At 45.3% G+C, this 20,062-nt stretch overlaps 1 protein-coding gene across 1 annotated transcript in view; it reads right to left on the minus strand.

The window, feature by feature from the left end:
* Positions 1 to 8,229: 8,229 nt before the first annotated feature.
* A1CF (APOBEC1 complementation factor) overlaps positions 8,230 to 20,062 on the minus strand; it is a 28,083-nt gene continuing 16,250 nt past the window's right edge. The window contains exons 7-12 of the mRNA XM_068416633.1: positions 16,850 to 16,947; positions 15,695 to 15,965; positions 14,004 to 14,212; positions 11,564 to 11,700; positions 10,782 to 10,915; positions 8,230 to 8,381 (exon numbers count right to left, since the gene is read on the minus strand). Of these exons, the coding sequence (XP_068272734.1) occupies positions 8,230 to 8,381; positions 10,782 to 10,915; positions 11,564 to 11,700; positions 14,004 to 14,212; positions 15,695 to 15,965; positions 16,850 to 16,947 (1,001 nt within the window). The remainder of the gene's footprint in view (positions 8,382 to 10,781; positions 10,916 to 11,563; positions 11,701 to 14,003; positions 14,213 to 15,694; positions 15,966 to 16,849; positions 16,948 to 20,062) is intronic.

Raw genomic sequence — 20,062 nt, forward strand, 5'->3', positions numbered from 1 at the left:
CTTTGCTGTGCAAAGCTCCACTTCCTGAAGTTTTGACCTTTACCTACAGTTCAGTCTCACTAGTCCAATACATTCTCATTCAGGTTGTTCCTGTCCTGGCCAGATCTTGTTGCAGTTGGTTCTTATTGTAATAAAAGATGTAACTGTTTTTCTTTAGTCATTAAACAAGTGCTTATTGATTGTGAATAGGCTCTCTCAGAGAGAATTAGTGCATATTGGGAGCTAATCCAGACCATAAAATAGTCCATAAAATTGAGCCCACTCCATAAAACTGGAAAGAGCTGATGAATTCACAAGGGATCAGAAGAGTCCTCAGTCATGCTTGAAGTGCAAAGCTGACCTCTTAGGATGGTAAAGGAATATATAGGATAGATACTCATCAGAAAGGCTGGAATATTATTTCATTTAATCATTCGCATTTAGGGCATTTGGAGGATTCTCTGAGTTAAAAGCCACCGTAGACTATGGGTGGTGGTGGGGCAGCAGTGTCATATGAAGTGAATTGTGCATGGTTCTCCATAGATTGGTGGTCTTGGTTTCACAGGTGCCTGATGAGAATGACTGTGTAGGGTCCTACCTCAGAGGGCTCGAGTAAGGAAAGGAAGGCCAGTCACTCACAAAATAATATACTGAAGCAGCTAGTAGTTTTTTCCTGCTAGGTTGTGTTATTCTCTTTCACAAATGTCACTTTGGAACTGACCAGTGTGGTAGGTGGTCTCAGTGCTGCCCACCATGTTTCTGTCATTTCAAGGGGAAGCTAGGCAAGTTTTTGGAAGAGAAGCCCTCTGAAAGCACTCAAATAATTACAAGTGGCCCAAGAACTACAGATTGGCTGGAGGCCACCGAGTCCCTCGTAGGACTACATATGTTTGCTGTGATTTCATGACCTGAATACATCATGCACCTGTGGCATGGTCCAGAGGCAGGATGCTGGGCAAGAAAGACTTTGGGGCTGACTTTGTCCACTCTTGTTGTCCTTGTGTTAAGCTCCTGCCCAGCCATCCGACCACAACAAAGGACAGCAGATGGCATTTTGTCCTTTAAATATCACTTTGTGACACATCAAAAAGATCAAAAATAAGGATGCTTGCATGTGTCAAAGGTTGTTTCAATAGAAGGGTGTCATGGGAGGACACTGGGCTTACACCACGGGCCATATGCAGTATGGGGATTTTGGGAGGGACCTGTTGGTGAGGGAGAACTTGCAGCTGCTTGCAAAAGCTGATTGATGTCCAACCAGAGCAGGGCTGGATTTCATTTCAATAAGTTTATATTTCAGGTACTCCAGATGGAAATCAATCAGTAAGAATTGAACTTGTTAATTAAAGATGTGGGTGAGGCAGCTCTGAACAGACCTCAGCCTGCTTCATTGTAGCATCAGGAAGGACACAAGGTGAGCAGGCTCTGGCTGATTGAAGGGATGCCCAGAGCTGATGGCCAAAGCCTGAATCACATACAGATAGGTCACCAGAAGGGCTTGTGGTGCCCCTTCAACCCACGTGAAAGATCAATGGAGGGTTTCATCAAAGCACAGAATGAAGATACCATTGAAGGGGCAGAAGGACAGCCCCAAAACCTGTAGGCTCAAAGGGTTTCAACACAGAAAGATCCCCAGGAAGGTAGAGGGTCATCTTCTGGGGGTTTCAGGAGCTGGATGGACAAAGCCATGACCACCTTGACTCAGTGCTGGTGGCAAGTCCCTCCTGAGGTGCCTCCCACCAACACTGCCATGAGGTGCCATAAGCGGGGATGGCTCCACAGCCCCCAGGTCTCTTTCAGCCTCTGTAAGTAGTACATCTGGGGGCCACAGGGAGGAGAAAATATGCCTTTCAGATCTGGATTTAGGATTCTTGTAGCGTATTACAGATAAAAGATTGTAAATATTTAATAAGCTCCAACAATGTGTACCAATTTGATATGCAATCTCGTTAATTCTTCAGAGAATTGTCAGTCAGATAATTTTGCCTCTCTTTAAAATCAGTAGGAGAGAATGAATTATTCATTTTAAATGAACTGCAATCAGTCTCAGAGATCCTCATCTGGAGGAGCTCAAAGCAATCGCAATATTAAGTCAGGAGAGAGAGAGCTTTGGAAGAATAACGCTGAGAATTGAATCCCTGAAGATGCTCTTGATGTCCTTTCCTAATAACTCACCCAGCCAGCCCGTCCTTCGGCCTCTTGTTGGCAAAAATCACTCTGACGGCAGCGGTGGTGTCTGCGGGGTACAGGCAGCAGCAGAGGATGCTGCTCCAGCGTCCCACTGTGCCATGGGACTGGCTGGGTCAGGGCCAGTAGCAAAATTATCCAGAAAGTTTCTTGCAAAGTTTTTTTCCCACTTTGCTCATGTTTTCGTGCGGGACCATGCATGGTGAAACACATCACAGTCCCTTCAGAGAGGGTTGGATCATCTGGAGGAGATGTGGGAGACGCTTTCTGGTCTGAAAATGGTGCTGCCTGATGAATCCCAGTGTAGCAATCACCCTCTCTCTCTCTTATTTCCTGTTTTCTGTATAAACTAGAACAAATGGCCTGGGAGTGCTCCTGTTTCCCTAAAAGAAATGTATTAGGGAAAAGGAAATAGTGGCTAGTTTTTTTTCTCAGGCAACACTGAGATGTTTTATTTGATTGTTTCAGATAATTTTGTTTGTATTATTGCATTACACTAGCCGTGGATTTTTTTTTTTAGTAGTGCTTCTACAGGACCACATTTATGCAAGCAAAATTAAATTGCACAGTTAAAATGCTCACGGGTCCGATTTACCCTCTAAAACGTGAGCATCTGACCCCACAAGAGAGGTTTTAGGGAGCTGGTGTTTCTCATGGGAGAAGAGGTGTTGAGAGTCAGAATTAGAATCACAGAATCATAGAAATCGTTTTGGTTGTGAAGGACCTTTAAGATCATCAAGTCCAAGCGTTAACCCAGCACTGCCAAGCCCAACACTAACCCATGTCCCTCAGCACCACATCTACTCGTCCATTAAATACTTCCAATTAGGGTATCTGGGGAGTCCCACCTGTGCCTCAGAGCAGATCCCCTTGTGAAACACCTCGTAGCAGGCTTATTTATTTATTTGTCACCAGCAGGCACAGGCTGTTTGAAGTTTTTGGGGAGTTTTTCAGAACCCTTTGTAATTTTTTATGTCTAGAAAATTCAGCAGCTCCGAGCACTGTGGCATGAGAAAGGCTGTCGAGAGAAGTCCTTGGTTTTATTTTCTGTCATCTACTGTTGGCATCCTGTGACAAACAGCCCTTCCCTCCTACCTGCAGGCCGTTTCGGGGTGCTGTGCCTGGATCCAGCAGCCACTAGGTGCCAGTGCCGTTTTACAGGAGAACGAGCTCGCTGCTGAACAGAGCCAAAGCCTAGAAAAATTTTCAGGAATTTGGGCAACCTGCCAGTTGTTAAATTTAGCATTACTTGTCACAGTTGCTCTTCCCTCTCTCGGGCTGCTCTCCTTCAATATATAGCCATTTGTGCCTTGTGTATGTGCTCGGGAGGTGAGCGAAAGCTCCACCTTTTTTATTTATCGTGGGACATGAGCAAGTATGAACTTTAGAAACTTGTCTGAGAGGCACGTGTGTCTGCAGGCAGAGCTCCTTCTCAAAACTTGCTGCAATTTTCCTCCTGCACATCTTCTCCCTCCTGAATAACTGACAGTATTTGGTGCTGCAGAAGAGATGCTAAATTAGGATCTGACCCAAAGCACTGAGGGGAAAGGGGAGAATCCCTCTGCTCTCTCTGGGCTTTGATGCAGGCTTTTAGGATCTGTTTGATCCTGTGGTTGGTTGGTGCTGTTTGCATGCGTAAAACAGAGGATATTTGTGTGTAACCTACCTACAGGGCCACCAGCGGCTATCTGCTTTTTAACATCTTCACAACTGGGGCTGCATACGCGTGAGGTGGGTCTGGGGACCAAGGAACATCACTCTTCCAGTGTTTCCCTTAACCAGCCCCAAATCTGGACATAGGATCATAGAATCGTTTTGGCTGGAAAGGACCTTTAAGATCATCGACATGCACAGCCCCTGTCTCCTGTGGGCAGCTGGAGCCAGGCGAGAGCAAAACTCTGGGCACAGAGAGGTGTTTGAGGGAGCATCTCCAGGGGGAGGGCAGCCCACCCCAAGCACCCCTTGAAGGAGAGGGGTTGGTAGGGTGGGGGCTGTCTCAGCCCCACCCTCAGCACTTAACAAAGGGCAGCTGAGAATTGCAGCTTTAGGAAAGTCCAAGGTTTGGGGGGATACAATAATTTCCAGCCATTGAAAGAAAGGAGCATCCCATGAGGTACCTCTGTGTTGCATCATGAGCAGCACCAGGGCCAGGGCCAGGGCCAGGCTGATCCCCAGGCAGCTAGTGAACAGCAGTGATTTGTGGTCCCTGACTGGAACACCATGCTTCAATGTTGTGGGGTTTTTTCCCCCAAAAAAGGGAAATCCAGGTAGGTATGTGATGGGGAGATGGGATCATCTATGGGAGATTTAGCTGGGCTAGTGGGAAAAGGGAGCCATGGAAGTTCAAAGATAAAGCAACTCCTCTTGAAAGTCACTGAAGACCTTGTCCCTTAGGCTTCTGGCGAGGGCGGCCAGTGGACCATGGGATAGGATATTTCAGGATGGGATGTTTCAGGGTCTATCCAGCTCCAGAGGTGGAGTTGTTGTGTGATCCTCAGTCATGTTTTATTCTCATTTTGCTTCTCAGATATGAGGCCCTGTGCCGTAGAGACTTCTCAGAAAGGGTGGGGGGTGGGCTGGAAGAAGGAAAATGCAGTTTTTGCACCTCCTGCCCTGCAAGCAGCCAAACGTATGGCCATCTGCTGATTTTTTTTTTTTTTTCTGGGCCACTGATCTTCTCATCACTTACAGCTCAAATATGTCTTAGACTTGTTTGTGGAGGAGGGATATGGTTTTTGGATTTGTCTTGCTACCCACTGGCAACCCACATCTTTACAAATGGGAAATAATGTTTATTAAGTTGGGTTGTGGGTTTGAGATTTCTTGAAAAATGGTTCTTGTTCTCCAAAATGATTGGCCAGCCACTGCTGAGCAAAAGAGAATCTCAGTTCTCTGAGAGGGGAAATGTTAAAGCACAAAAGTGAATTCTGCCATTGTCCTGATTTCAAAGAAAACGAAAGCAGGACATCAGGAAAAGCTAATGAGGGAAAATAATAGAGCTGGCAGAGCTGCTGTTCTTGCTAAAGCCCAGGGTACAGCTGACCCCTTTGTAAGTCTGTAAGAACAATGTCAGGCTATTTTGGTGAAATCTCTTTTGGGAGGCCTTTGGATGAGTGCTGTGTGCTATCAGTAGCAAGGTACCAGATCATCCCCCCCCATTTATTGGGCTCAGGATCTCTCTGGAAAGGTGCAAAACCACAACTGAGGGTTAATACCCCTTGTACCGGGCACAGAAGTAGGAATTGCTATTGCTCAGTCATTTAGCTATGATGGTCTTCCAAGTAGCAGGTCCTCATTTTCTTAAAACGACCAGGACTGTAGCTGATTTACCCATCGGCCACCTGGCAACAGGGTCTTCCCATGGTGGGACCAATCCCTTGCAGCCCTACATCATGTATCACCCTACCTACCCCCTTATTTTTGCACGTTGCTGTCTTGCTATCGGTATCACCCCCAAGACATCTCCATTGGGATCAGGTAAGGAACAAAGGTATTACCACTGTAATAAATTTATAGCAAAAGTGATTCCTGCAGCGTTTATGGACAAATAAATATTGGCCAAAGAGGTGGTGGGGAAAAACCCTAAACCCTTGATTTTTTACTTAAAAAGGAAGTATAAGACTGCTGATTTTCCGCTGCGTGTGCATGCCAAGTGTCACGAAAGCGCATGTTGAAAACACTCACGGCATTACTGAGCAGCTTCTGACCTCAAACTGATCCCTACAGGGCCAAGTGTGCTCTTATTTACCATGCACGGGGTGACCCTTTCAGATGAAACTTGGGGTATAAAAGGACTGAGGCATTCATGTTGGTTTAAAAAGTTTTAATGATATTTCAAAGTCCAGTTAAAACGTCCTTGGATTATTCTAGAATTACAGACTTGCTTCACAGAACTTAATCCCAGTTATCATTCCCTTGTAAGAAGCGATTGAGATGCCATTTTCACGTCATTCTGTTTAAACATACACGATTGTCCACCAGCAAAAGGATGGTGTGATTTTTTTCGCTACACTTCATAGTGTTAAAACTCTATACAAACATTGTACTACGCGTACAAAAATAAGTGCTTCATACGCACACTTTTTAATACTGCTGCTTGCCCTTTTCTTTGACATCTTTCTGAACTTATATAAATAGCGGAAAAAGCAGACTAAAGTTACTGAACACGGAAAGTGAGAAACACTTTCTGCCAACGATAGTCTTTTAGAGAGAGAGAGACGTGTGGATATATTACTCGTTGGCAGTCAAACACGACTTAAAAGACATAGACAGAAGAGAAAATAAAGCCACGACACCCATAACACTCTAGGTTATTTCGCCCTCTGCTAATATGTTTGTCGTTTTCTGCAAAGCCAAGTGTGCCAAACAGCAACCACAGAGGACTTGTAATACCTTTTGGATCACCCTAATGAGCTACGTTATAAATAGAAAGGGTCTAATAGTACTGCTAACTATACAGCTTATGTGGTTTTGTTCCATTCCTAGCGAAATCGAGCCAGCTGAAGCATGAGGATAGAAAACACTCAGCTCCCTCGAGCCAACACCTTGTCACAGCCCTTCGTGCTTTGTACAGATTTGGGGATACACGGAAAAAGCTCTGCTTGAAACGGCTTGTACGGTGCCACATTACATCATCTAGACCAGACGAAAAATTTGGGACCAGATCTGTTGGAATCAATAGGCATCACCAACCCAGTTGTAAATTCTCTCCCAAAAAGGGTTTATTTTGGTCCTAGACTGAGCAGATTCAGTGTGCATTACTATGTAGGATATATATGTCTGCTGTAGTTAACTAACACTGGGTTTCTCTCCTATATCTCTAAAGCATAGTTACTCCTGCCTCAATCCGATGGCAAAAATAAATGGATAATGCCCTCCTGCTGTAAACCAAAGGGTGCTCTCAGCATCCCCAAAGCGTTCAAAAATGACACCAACACCGATGCTCTCCAAAACAAGAGGCACCTTTACTGTTGACGTGAATCTTCGTCCACTGAATTAATTTTTGCAAGAATTGCAGCAGCCAGCAGCCTTGCTTTAACGTGTAAAGCAGCACTGATGGCCAGGCAGGGCTCTTTCCACCCTGTTGAAAAAGTTCCTTGTATATAATTTTATTCCTGTAAAGGTGCCTGTTATTACTGGGCCATGGCTTGTGCTCTAATTAAGTAGAGAATTGGCCCTAATGAATAGCACTTTTTTGGTCCTCAACCTGAATAGTCCTGAAAGTTTTCCTGTCTTTCACTGAATGTGCCATTGGATGGGAGTTGGAAAAAATACACCGTTGTTTGCTGTTTTGTGACTTGTAGGTATGGCTGGGAAGTAGCAAAGAGGGAAAACTCTGCTGAATGCTTGCCTCTTGCTTTAAAAATCAAATTAGCATTCAAGAGCGTGCCAGGTAGCCTGTTAGGCTGGGCAGATATGTTTATGACAAATGGCTTTTCTCCTTGGCTGTACCAGGATGAATTTAAAGGATGCTTGAGATGCCTGAATGCGTCCCCACATTGCTGGTGGCATGGGATGCTCGAGGCAGTAAGAGGCAAAGCGGAGACCTCCATGCACCCAAAGGGCAGCCTTTCATTTTACCCACTGCTCTGTCTGGCTTGAGAAATTTTGGGGTCTGCCTGGCTGAAATTTTGGGGTGAATGGAGGAAAACTCCTGATGCATGGAGGGGCTTGCTGGAGACACCCCATTCTTCCCCAGTCCTATGTTACAACGTCCGTGGGACCAACTGTTTTCAGCACGGGTTGTTGCTTGTAAACACTCACACAATGGTGTGTATGTACATATACATATATATATGTATGGATATATACACACACACCTGAGAACCACTCATTTTCTGGGCTGAGATTCTGCTTTCTAGAGTGAAAATTATGATTTTGAGCAATTTTTTTTTTCATTTCTACTTTCTCCCCCCCGCTAACATCCTATTATGAAACTAAAGAACTACAAGAATGAAACTCCGACTAAAATCTAACTTTAGGCAACAGATTAAAATCGTGAGGGTGTAAGAATTACCAGACTGAGATTTTTTTTTTTCTGCCTGTGCTTGATTAAAGACGAGATTAAAACGCTCCGTAGCCATCGCTGCGTGCAGCGACTGCGAAGGCGGGGTAGGCTTCGTACGCTGCGTACGTCGCTAAATCTTGTCCCATCGTCACGGCTTGTTTGAGCTGAGTGGCTGTGACGGTGGCGGCTGCGTTAGCAATGGTGTATCCTGCAGGAGGAAGGAAAGGAAAAAATGCAGATTAATGAAAAGATGTTCAAAAACCACCATCGCCTGATAGTTTTTGATGGGAAGGCTTTGCTGTCCATGGGAATGACGTGGGGAGCAATAAGTTTGCTAATGGCAATAATCTAATTAAATTAAATAGGTCATTTCTGGCATGTTTTTTCTCAGTGTTAAAGGTGGGAAAATAATGGAAAATGGAAAAATAATGGAAAAAAGATGGAAAAATTAATTCATTTTCTCACCTATTATATGTCAAACAAAACTGCCTCTCTCTGTTGAATATTTTTTCCTTAAGCTTCAATTACCTCGAGCTAAGAGTGTGTTAATGGTGCTCTGCACAGGGCTTCCCACACATGGCATGAGGAGGGCAAGAAAATGAAGTAATATAGGGGAAATCTGGGCAGGTTTCATAGAGAAAATAAGGCTCTCATACCCTTCACAGTCAAAATACGTGCAGTTCAGGACAGCCACGTTAGAGAGGAGGGAAACTCCCTCTATGCAACAGCAGGGAGAAAATATTCAGTAAACTGGCTTTTTTTTTTCCCATCGGTTTCTAATGGAAGATGTGGTTTCAACACTTCAAAATTTTCCATGGGAAAATGTTAGCATTGCTGATTTAAAGTGAATCACTCGGAAAACAAACATTGTTTGGAGCTGGTTTGTCTGAAAGCAGGCTTGTTGACCAGACCACAGTATTTTGTTGTGAAAGAATCAAGAACTAAGATGAAGCCCAGATTTGGGAAGAGAAGCTGGGGTACCCATCGGCTCCGCTGGACCAAGCTCTGCTGGACCAGGCTCTGCTGCCAAACTACATCTCCCAGGATCCAAAATCTCTGACTGACTGGGCAATGGGATCAACTCAAGGTCAGTCAGATCTGAGGTCCTCTCGGTGGTGGGGAATGGAGATATTGGGCAACACTGAGAGCGTGTTCCTTCATTGAAGGTGTTACCTTGGGGGGAAAACATGAGAAATTTGCTGTATTTTGAATGTTGTGGCTGCTCAAAGTATCTTCTTTGCATCAGCAAAGGTGAGGTGCAATGTTTTGACTAAGAATTGAGAAATCTGTCACTTAAACCATATATGCCACCATCATAAGAGAAATGGGCTGCTACCTGGGCATGGCCTGAGCTGGGCTTCAGAGAGCCCTGATCAAGGACCAGTGTGTGTTGCAAGCAGAAACTTTAATGTACGTCAATTTGTTGAGTTTCCAAGACAAATAAATAAGGGTGGATGAAAGAAAAAGGAGAGATTATAATTAAGCAGTAAGTGGGGACTGGATTCAATAAAGAGCCCATTTGGTTTCCCTCTGCGGAAGCCTGCACAAGCCCAGACAAATTGATTTTTCTGTGGCTTTTGCGGACTCCTGTGGCAGGAAGCCGGATAGGCTTTTTTTCTTTATTTTTTAAAAAAAGTCCATCCTTGAGACACTCCAAACAAGTCAGTAGTACTGACTAATGCATTCCTCATGTGCAGTTTGGCATGCGTTGCTCCTGCTACATCAGACTAACCGTCATGCTGGAGAGCACAGTAAATGTAATGCCTGCGAGCTGGATTCCTGCTCCCAGCCTGTGTTTTCCGTGACTTCCCAAGCTGTTTGGGGCAGTTGCAAGAGCTATTGAGTATGAATTCCCAAACTGGGGAAAAAAAAAACCTTCCAGTGGGGGTGGGAGAGCTGGAATCAGATCCTGACCTTCACAGTTGCATCATTTCTTTGGTGGATGAAATCAAATGTGTTTGTTCAGGGGTGTGCTTTGGGAGGATGGATGGACCGTGAATCAGTCAACTGTGGACCTTTGTGGTCCACCTTTGAGGAAGATTCAGATGGGTCTAGAAGATTCAGGAAGGTCCAGATGGATCCAAGATGGGTTTGACTACCAGGAGGGGATTCATCACAGATGTGGCCCTGGGAATACCATATCTGGATCCTGCATCCTATCTGGGGCTCCCAGTTGAAGGGAGGCATCCACAAACTGGAAGGAGTGGAGAGGAGGTGTAACCCTGGGAGGGGGCCCCGAGTGGTGGGGGATCCCCATCCTCAGAGATTGCCCCAACTCACCTGGACACAGCCCCAAGCAGCCTGCTGTATCTGCAGCATCGGACCCTGCTGGGAACAGGGTCAGACTGGAGACCCCCAACCCAGTGCCTCCAGCCTGCCTATGGTATATACACCATATTTTGGGTAATCCTGGTGTACAGATAAATTACTATACAGGCAATAAAGATGTCATACACATAAGTAACATGAGCCAAGGTAGAGGCATGTGCTGGAGCACAGCCAGGTCTGTCCTTGGTGCCCAAAACCAGGTTCATTCTTGACATCCACAAGGAAGCACGCAGGAAAAATAATATTCCAGAAGACCTTTGCTGTACAGACCTTCCCATACCTGGAAAAGCTGGCGCTGCAGGAGGCACCTCTGCTCCCTCCGTGGGAATCCCCAGGGTCTGAAGGGTGTATTCTGCTGCGTAGGTTTTGGCTTCATCAATATAGGCACTGAGCTTGGGTGGTGTGAAGGGATGTCTGTGAACACAGCAACATGTTAGCTTGGATTTTTTTTTCTCTAGGACTTTGCTGCAAGATGTTTTGATCTGCTCATAGACAGTATCATCCCACATAGCAAATGGAAACATTATTTTACTGTGCTGATGTATTAACAAAAGTACTCTCCTTGTAGGAGTCTCGTTTCTTTGCTGAGTTTATCAGCCCTGGCTCTCATTTTGGACACAACATCCTTTCAGAGCATGTTGTGTATTTTCAGTCCAAAAGAAAGCCTGCTGCAGCCTGGATTATTCTTTAAAATACACAGCAAACAATATTTTAGGTCAGAAATGTTTAGGATCGTATTTGGAGACAAATTATCAGCGTGCTCCTTCAAGCTGCTTTCTTTTTCCCACAAAAGCTATCGTACCTTTTATTTTTGTACTAAAAAGCACACTTTTGCCTGATTCTTTCTGGCTTTCTGTAACTTTTGCACCATCAGAGAGAGCACCAAGCATGGCAAACATCACTATCAGTCTGTGGATGTTTTTCTCCCTAATATATATAAAGAAAACATGAAATAGAGCTCTGTGCAATGCAATTTTGAGGAGAGATGCAAGATAAAATGCCAGGTAAAAAAAAAAAAACAAACAAATCCTAAACCCCAGAAAACCTCAAATGGTTACGTACATGGTGGGGTTCTGGCTGGCGAGGGCAGGGATGGTGATTTTGTATAGGAAGAGCTGTCTTTGGTCTTGGCCGATTGCAGAGTGGAGCTGGTAAACAGGCTGTCCCCAGTTGTTTTTCTGGCAGATTTCTTCTAAGATCTAGAAGGGAGAAAAGGGATTTTTTGCTCAGGTTAATTGCTGCCCAGTTGCCTTCTCGCCCAGCTCCAGCCCCTGCACTGGTGAGCTTCCTTCCCTCCAAAGGGTTTTCAGGGGTGCCACGGCAGCTTCCTCAAGGCTTAGAAAAAAAAATATAAAATGGCAGACAGGATACTGCAGTCACCTTGAAGTATAAGATTCATCTAAATGTTTTATACTTTAAAAAGCCATTTAATTCCTGAAGTTAATTATTACCCCATTAAATCAGACGTCTTTGTCCTTTTGCTGAGTAGCTGGTTTGTTCTGTTATCAGTGTGGTTTCCTTTGCCTTCTCCCCAGAAACTCTATCTGTGCACTTCTTTTTAACAGTGCTAAAGCACTGGAGTTGCATTCATCTTCACTGCTCTGTTGCCTCCCTTGCTTAGTGGGTTACAGTGCATGAAAAGTCCAACCAGCCTTTTTTTTAAAAAAAAAAAAGAAGAAAAGGCTGGTTTTCCATCCAATTAATGATACAGGCTTCAATAGGCGATTCTGCTTCTAGTTTGACAGAGAAATGCTGAACCGCATTGCCCCCAGCCTCAGCACAGCTTATTCCATGGTAATTGGGAATTGCTGTCTGGAAACCCTCTTGCTTTGGCTTTGTGTTTCTTTTTTTTTTAACCCTCTGGGTACCTCCTGTCCCAAACGGGTTTGAACACAGCGTGGAGTTCCCGTGCCTCCCTGTGAGCAATGCTCGGACCAGTTGTCTTTTTCTAGTAGCTCCATCAGACCCGCCACTCAGCTGAGAAGATGTTGGGTCTTGGGGCTTTGCGACGTTGGCTGTGCTGCCAGCTGGGTTGGACCAGAGACCCCCTGGGTGCCTCCAACCTGTGTCTTTCTGTGGCCCACCTTATTTAAAATTCACATCTAATTTTATTTAAAATTAAGATGTAAAATTTAGATGTTGATGATGCTTTTAATTCTGTAATTGTAGCTCCAACTGAAGTTTAGCACTTTGTAGTGTACATAAACTAATACATTACCTTTCTTCACTATGGCAACCTCATTCCCTGCTGTCCCAGTGCCTTAATATGGACACCACTTTTATAATGTTACATCAACATTTAAACCCTCAGTAAGGCAGATCTACTTATTAACACCGAGCAACCTGGCTAGGCAGTGGGAATGAAATCCATCACTCAAAGGTGCTGTTGAAATGGCCTCAGTGTGGCGGATGAGAGAGGCTGACCAAGCTGACAGGTATTAATGAGGCTGTTCTATTAACGAGGCTGTCGTGAAGCAAGCTGTAGCTGTTTGAGACCTGCTGTTGTGAAATAGTAACAGTGGGGGGATTAGGGAGCTCAGCTGCTGGGAAAATGTGCCCGAAAAATCAGTGTTGCAAGTGCCTGGTGCTGTTCTGCACTGTTTGAAATACACACAGTGGGGGTTTGGCATGGATGGGAAGAGGAAAAAATGAATTTCACCTGCCCTAAGGCAGTGCATCACCATTCAGACTATTTCACCCCTCTTATATGCTGATAAAATAGAGTGAGGGGACTGTGAAATTTTGCGGGGAGGGGAAAACCCCCACTTTCTACTTTTCTGGGGAGAAAAGGGTGTTTTCATAGATTTTGGCAAATTGGATGCTGTGGCAATTGAAGTGTTAATAGAGATGTGTTTCAAAATTCACGGTGAAGTTAACTTCTTACATTGCTTTCGATGACGTAAGGGGAAAGGAGTTGCTGTGACAGCCAGACCCTCAGAAGCTCAAGGAATTTGTTCTGGGTTTGTTCTCCTCAGCCCTCATCCATCCATCAGGATCCCAGTCCTGCACGCACAACCACATCAAAAGCCTCCTTGAGCAACCAGAGTTTCTACGTTCGGCTGGGTTGTGCAGGCAGTCAAGACCTCTTTCCCCATAGCTGATTACAGCTGACATAGGTTATTTTTCTAGATACAAACATTCGTTCCTTGGTGAAGCCCCAAGTGATGCATCCTGTTTATCAAACCCATTTTGGGGGAGAATTTCTATACCCCACAGTCGCTTTTATGGAGCAACAGCTGTAGCTGGATTTTTGTCTTACTCCCATGGGTGTTCATGAAAACTTTCCTCCAAGGGAGAGCAGATGCTGTTCTTCAGCAAGGCAGGTGGGTATTGTGAGATACAGCTAATGGTATTTATTTTCTTTTAATGTCTTTTGAGATCCAAGAATGGATTTTGTTGCCAGTCCCCAGTACAAATTCAGGCAGGGGGGTGTTTTCCCAAAAGTATTTTGGGTGAAGACAACCTCTGGCTGGGATATTGGCTCTCTTTTTCGCACACGCACCTGAGGAGCGAGTTTGATCCCTTGGGGCTTTAGCGTGACATGGTTCATCGGCGTGAGCTCCATTCCTGGCAAGAGGTCGTAGAGTTTATCCTCTCCCCTCTTTTCTCCTTTGAGCTGGTATCCGCGCCCCAGGCCCGTGTACGCCAGGTAGCCGCGACCTCCCAGTCCTCTAACTCCCGCAGCCCCTACAGGTACATTCATGTAAATTTCTAGGAATGTAAGAAGGCATTAAACTGAATCAAATCACCGGAAAAATTACCCTGATTCTCGCTGAAATGGAAAAGTTAGCCCCACTCACCGAATTTGGGAAGATGATGGGCAGGAGCCCCCCATAGCCTGGGTTGGGATAACCCAGGCTCGGCATTGACACCCTTTCTTTTGGGGCTCGTATGCTTGGATGGGTGAGGTTTTTTCTTTTTGAAAGAGCCCTGCTTCTTTCTGACCCAGTTTCCATCTTCTATGGTCAGTTTTGACTTTGTGACATCTTTCTGACCGGATTTGTAGTTGAAAGGTAGAGAGGGGACAGCTGGTTTCATTTGCTACCCACCAGTGTAATTTTGCTTTCTTGGAGAATTCTGAGTTTATACAATCCCTTGCTTATATGAACCAAATTCCTTCCCCCTCCCTCCCTGCCCCATTACGCTTCTGTTTTTGCTCAGGGAGACTCTGGGGAGACTGCAAGGCAAGAGAGGGCTGGTGGGTTATAGCACCTGCACCTCTCCCAGTGCAACATTCATAGAAGTTGGTCTCACCTGTGTGTGCAAATACATGGTGGGCAGCAGGGGAAATTCCTGCTCCCCTCTCCCCTTCCTTGGGAAAGGGGGAAAATTGTCTGGTGTGGTCCTTGCCAGCCCTACTGGGGTGCCACACAGGGTCCCAGCCTACCATGGGACCTGGCCACAGGCTAGGGTACACAGGTGTCATCTTTGGAAGAAAGACCAAATGGGCAGATGCATTTATTTTTTTGCTAGCCCCCAAGTTTACTTCTGCACTTACCAAACAATGCCTGCAGTACCTGAGCTTGGGGATTTGGTTTGGTCCCAGGTGTGGTCACCCAGGATCAAAGGCAGACCCTCAGCAGCTTTCAGAAACACTCTCTGTTTTCATAGACTGTTTATTATTAGGTTAATGATCCCCCCCAAAAAAGGAGTCCATCTCCCAGAGCACACAATTAATGGCTTCCTTGATTTCAGTGCTGGTTCCCCACCCTCCATCAGGGCAATGTGACCTCCCTGGGAAACGCCGTGGCTTTGGGTCAGAAAACACCAAGACTGGTAAAACTTTCCCCGTGACCTTCAAAGCAAAGAGGAAACAGAGCGGAGAGCTGTGCTGGTGGATGGTTGAGGGAGTTGGCTCTGAAAAGGGGACAGGAAAATTGTTTTATTTGGTCTTCCCTGCTGGGGCAAAACCAGAAGGATTCGTGGTTTCTTTACGCTGGATGTAGGGCAATTTGGAAGCTGTTTCAGGGTTGCTCTGGGAAAATGGTTATTTTTTTCATGCCCTGCTTATTCTGGAAGATTGCTATGCCTTTGGGAAGGACAGAGCCTAAAAACTGTGGTTTTCGTCCCTCTCTGAAAAGGATCCAGCATCCAGGGTGAAGCCAACGCCCTCAACACGAGTCTAGGGAGCAACCACGCCAGCCCTGTGGGAGTTATTTTGATAAAGCTGAGTATTGGTGCTTTGGGAATTACCTCGGATGGATGGGGGCCGGATGATGCTCCTGTTGCTGAGCCCCTTGGTGGCAGGGAAGTGGAGGTTGGGGATAGCCGCGTAGGCTTGGGGTGCGTAGAAAACCGGGGCACCCAGGTAGGCGGTGGCGGGGTCGTACACGTGTCCGAAGGCATAGGTGTATTCTCCTTGCAGCATGGTACCTCTGCCACCCGTGCCCCGGGTGTATCTGACATAGCTGTCTTTGTCTACAGGTTTGGCTAACGTCACCTCAATCGGAGACCCATCCAGTACCTTCACACCGGTGTGGTGGGGAGAGAGCACAGGAGAAGCACAAGCGTAAGTCTCCAAAGTGCACGGGGATTATCCTGCCTAGGGAGGCAGTTTCTCCACACGGTTTGCTAATTGGACAGGAAGATGGAGAAAACCACCCAAAAAAGCCAAAATCTCCCTCCGACGGATAGAAGAAGGCACTGGCTGGGTGAAGGTTCAACCTGTTGGGAGCACCCAGCCCTGTGCCCAGTTGGGAGAGGCTACTTAATCGAATTAGCACAGTTGTGAAGCCTTCAGAAGGCTTTTCTTCCCTGCAAACTAGCATGTAAATCAGTGAGGTTATACGTGCTCCTATGGAGAATAGCAGTAGCCCTAAAAATAGGAGTGGGGTTAACACCTCTTTGGGAACAGCTCCTGCATTACAGCGCCGTGAATTACATGCAGCGCCAGAAGTACTAAGTACAGCGACCTCCTTGCAAATCTGCATCTGAATTTGGAGCAGATGTTTTAGGTTGACCTTGTTTGTCCCGGTTTGCCATTCACACGCTGCCTTGTGAGTGTTTTTGTTGGCAGACATGGAACAAGGATGTGAGCGTGAGCCAAGGGAACCATAACCCCTCGTTTGCTAGTCCTCGTTTTGGCTTTGCTCTGCTTTTTTTTTTTTGAGGGGTGAGCTACAGTCTGAGCTGGGCAGACATTTAGCACAAATGCAAGGAGCAAGAAGCTAAAATGAACAGTTTGTGTACATCAGGGTTGCTGAAAAACGAATTCGGGAGTATAAAAGCAGCCTGTGAAGAGACAATAAGGCTAATGCCTTCAGGGTGTTTTTGTAGCTAATAAACCAGGCAGCTTTGTTTCATGTACTGCATATAAGCCCCACGAATTAGCATTTACAGCAGCTTTACCTTCCCGTTCAAGGCTTTCATAGCTTCAACCGCATCTTCTCTTTTATTAAAGTGCACAAAGGCATAGTCTCTAATTTTCTTTACTCTCTCTACTGCACCTGCAGAAAACATTGGAATATTAGTTGGAAAATACAGGTCTGAAAGAGCAAAGGCTGGCCAAGGGTAAAAGAGCAAGAAGACAGTGTCTTCTTACCTCTTAGGATGTATATAACACGGGAAAATAAATATAAATACTGCAGTATTTCGAGTGAAACTAGAAATACTTGAGGTCAGACACCAATAAGTTTCCCATTACACTGGAGTGGTTTTCTCCTGTCCTAAATGCTCTGTTGGATGCTACCTTTGGTCTTGTGTCTCCCTTCTGTTACAGACCACCGAGATCTGGATGGCTGAGCCGAACATGCGACAGCCCAGGATTTGGTGAGCTACAGGTAACATCACTGCGTGGTTGCCATCTCCATGGTTTCGTATGTGCATCGTACATGCTACTTAGAGGCAGCTTCAGGAAAGCTGATGCTTGTGCTGTAAAACAAGGAGGCCCTTCTCTTAACCATCAACTCAGGATGTTCAGCAAGAACAAACACCAGGTCCTGTATGGGACAGAGCAGCCCCAAGCATGGAGATGGGCTGGGACCAACAGGGCACCTGGTCTGGCCCTAAGAAGCAGCCTTTCCTGTGTGAGTGGGGCATCCCTGGGATGGGGCCCCAGGTGATGGGGGATCCCCATCCCCAGGGACGCCCCAGTTTGCCTGGACACTGTCCCAATCAGCTTGCTGCAGCTGTGGCATTGGCCCTGCTGGGAGGGGGGTTGGGCTGGAGACACCTACCCTCATGCCTCCAGACTGAAGCTTTCTGCACTTCTGTGATTACCCACAAAAATTCAAACGTAAATGGCTTCTTGTACTTCTCTTCTATGTCTGTACTCTACAGCTTTCCCTTGTCAGCTTCTCTGCTGCTGGGAACTTGTCAGCACTGAGATACTCAGCACTAAATTGTTTGTCTCCAAAATAACCACACTGGTCCTATTCCCCACGGTCACAAGCTTTAGACGTCTACTTTTTCTCCTCTGATTGTTCATCTTCCCCACTCCTGTGGGTTGGGAAGCACATCATCAGCCAGCCCAGCCACCAAGACTGTAACACCCCCAAAGATATCCTTTGGAAATATGGCTAAGGGATGCTGTACAACTCTTCTGTTGGCTTCTTACCTTTTAAAGCCGAACAGGTGCACAGGGAAATGTCATAGCGCTGCAAAAAGCACTTACTTAAATAACTGCAGAAGAAAAATATATTTCTTTCGAGTTCAGGGGGAATCGTTAGGAGCTCCAGTGAGCTAAATGAAGCCTGTCCCAGCCTATAATCTGAGCAGCCTGCACGTCTTCAAAATGACACCGGAACGGTAAGTAGCACTTTGTGTCCTTCTGGGATCTGAGGGCGATTTTCTAAGCCTGAAGTTATGGGAGTTATATGCTGATGCCTTGCTTACATGTCAAGGCTTTAATGAACTCTCTGTGCTTTGAAAATCCCCCTTCTGCCTCCTTGGGGGTGCTCTGTCTTACTGATCCTCACTCGAGCCAAAAATCGTGCTCTTCCCTGCTTCTGCCTCTGCTGGGGCAGAGCAATGTGATACCTGCCCTCGGGTCAGCTCCACAGACAGATCGTCTGTGTAACCTTAGAGGGGGAATATTGTCCCCAGTACATTTGGAGAGCACGATGTTCCTGCTGAAAACTTTGCCAGGGATGAGGATTTTGGCCAAAATCTCTAGGTAGCAAGGGTAGGGCTTTTCAGTGGGGCAAGTGATGCAGATCTCTATAGAAGTCATCCAGCACTGAACTTGGCACAGGTTTAAGGGGTGATACTTGTGCTTTATTACAACTTGAGATGCATAAGTAGCATTCGTGGTAGGACTGTCTATGAAGCCCGTAGTGATGAAGTAATTGCTCTGTCATGGGGACTTCTGGCTCATAACTGCTTTGGTTAGGATCATTTTCTATTGGATGACTTGTTGTTGGAAAAACAACTTCTTAACGCCCTGGATCAAATGTACACTTCAGACAAGGCGTACTGAAACGCGGCACAATGAATAAGGCAGATAACCAGGGAGGGTTATTTAAAATATAATTAAAAAATATATTTAAAACATAAAACAGGGAGGAATATTTAAAAGCCGTGTAGACGTGGTGCTTAGGGACATGGTTTAGTGGTGGACCTGGCAGTGCTGGGTTAATGGTTGGAATTGATGATCTTAAAGGTCCTTTCTGACCAAAACTATCCTATGATTCTATGATCATTTCAGACCCTTCCTGACTGTTTTGATTGTAATCTCACTATAACTTAAACTGCTTTTACTCTCCCCAAAGCTCAGGTTTTGCTGCTCTGATGCCCATTTTTTTTTGAAGGCATGGCACAGCTTTAAAAAAGGCATTCCTGATTTATTTTATCCACAATAAATAAAGCTGTCCATTTGAAAAAATAGAAAGAATTTCCAGTATGAGAAGTAAAATGTTAAAGTGATAAAAGGAAAATTAAAGATGATACAAATCTTCTGTTGTTGTACTAGAAAACTTGTCCTAGGAGCAAAGCTGTTACCAAAGTGTTAAATGGGCATAAATATGTTTCTGGGGAGTGTGAGCAGTTCAACATTCAGGAGCAGACCTGGGTAAATAAAGGAGGAAACAATTAAGAGAGTGGGATGATCCATATTTAACTCAGGGGTAAAATGGGATCTCTAACAGCTTGATGGTGGCTAAAAGTATTAGCCAGAAACATTAAAAGGACAGAAAAGTCTCATAAAGAAACCTCGTAAAGACCTTTACTTTGGAGCCTAGTACAAAGAAAGAAATGTATAGAGCAGAAATGAAAAGTTAGTGAAGGAAAAATGAAGGTCTGTAGTGTGTTTTTAAAAATTAATAGATGGAAGTTAATAGGAATGAGATGAAAGGCGATTTCACATAGCCAAGCATAAGCTAGCAATGCCTAATGGACTGTGTGGCTTGGAGAGCTGCAGAAATGGGTTATTTTTACTTTGTTGTTTTTGGGTGGAATTTCCTAAAGCTTGAGCAACTCAGAAGTAAAATCTCCTTTGAAAGCCAGTAAGATTTTTATTCCCAGAAAACCTGCTTGCTTTTTGGAAAATCTCGCCCTGAGTGCATGTAATTTACGCCATGAAGGAATACTGTCATATTCTGCGTTAAATGATAAGCACTGACTATT

The sequence above is a fragment of the Nyctibius grandis genome, chromosome 20, assembly GCF_013368605.1.
Source record: "Nyctibius grandis isolate bNycGra1 chromosome 20, bNycGra1.pri, whole genome shotgun sequence".
In the NCBI taxonomy this organism is placed as follows: domain Eukaryota; kingdom Metazoa; phylum Chordata; class Aves; order Nyctibiiformes; family Nyctibiidae; genus Nyctibius; species Nyctibius grandis.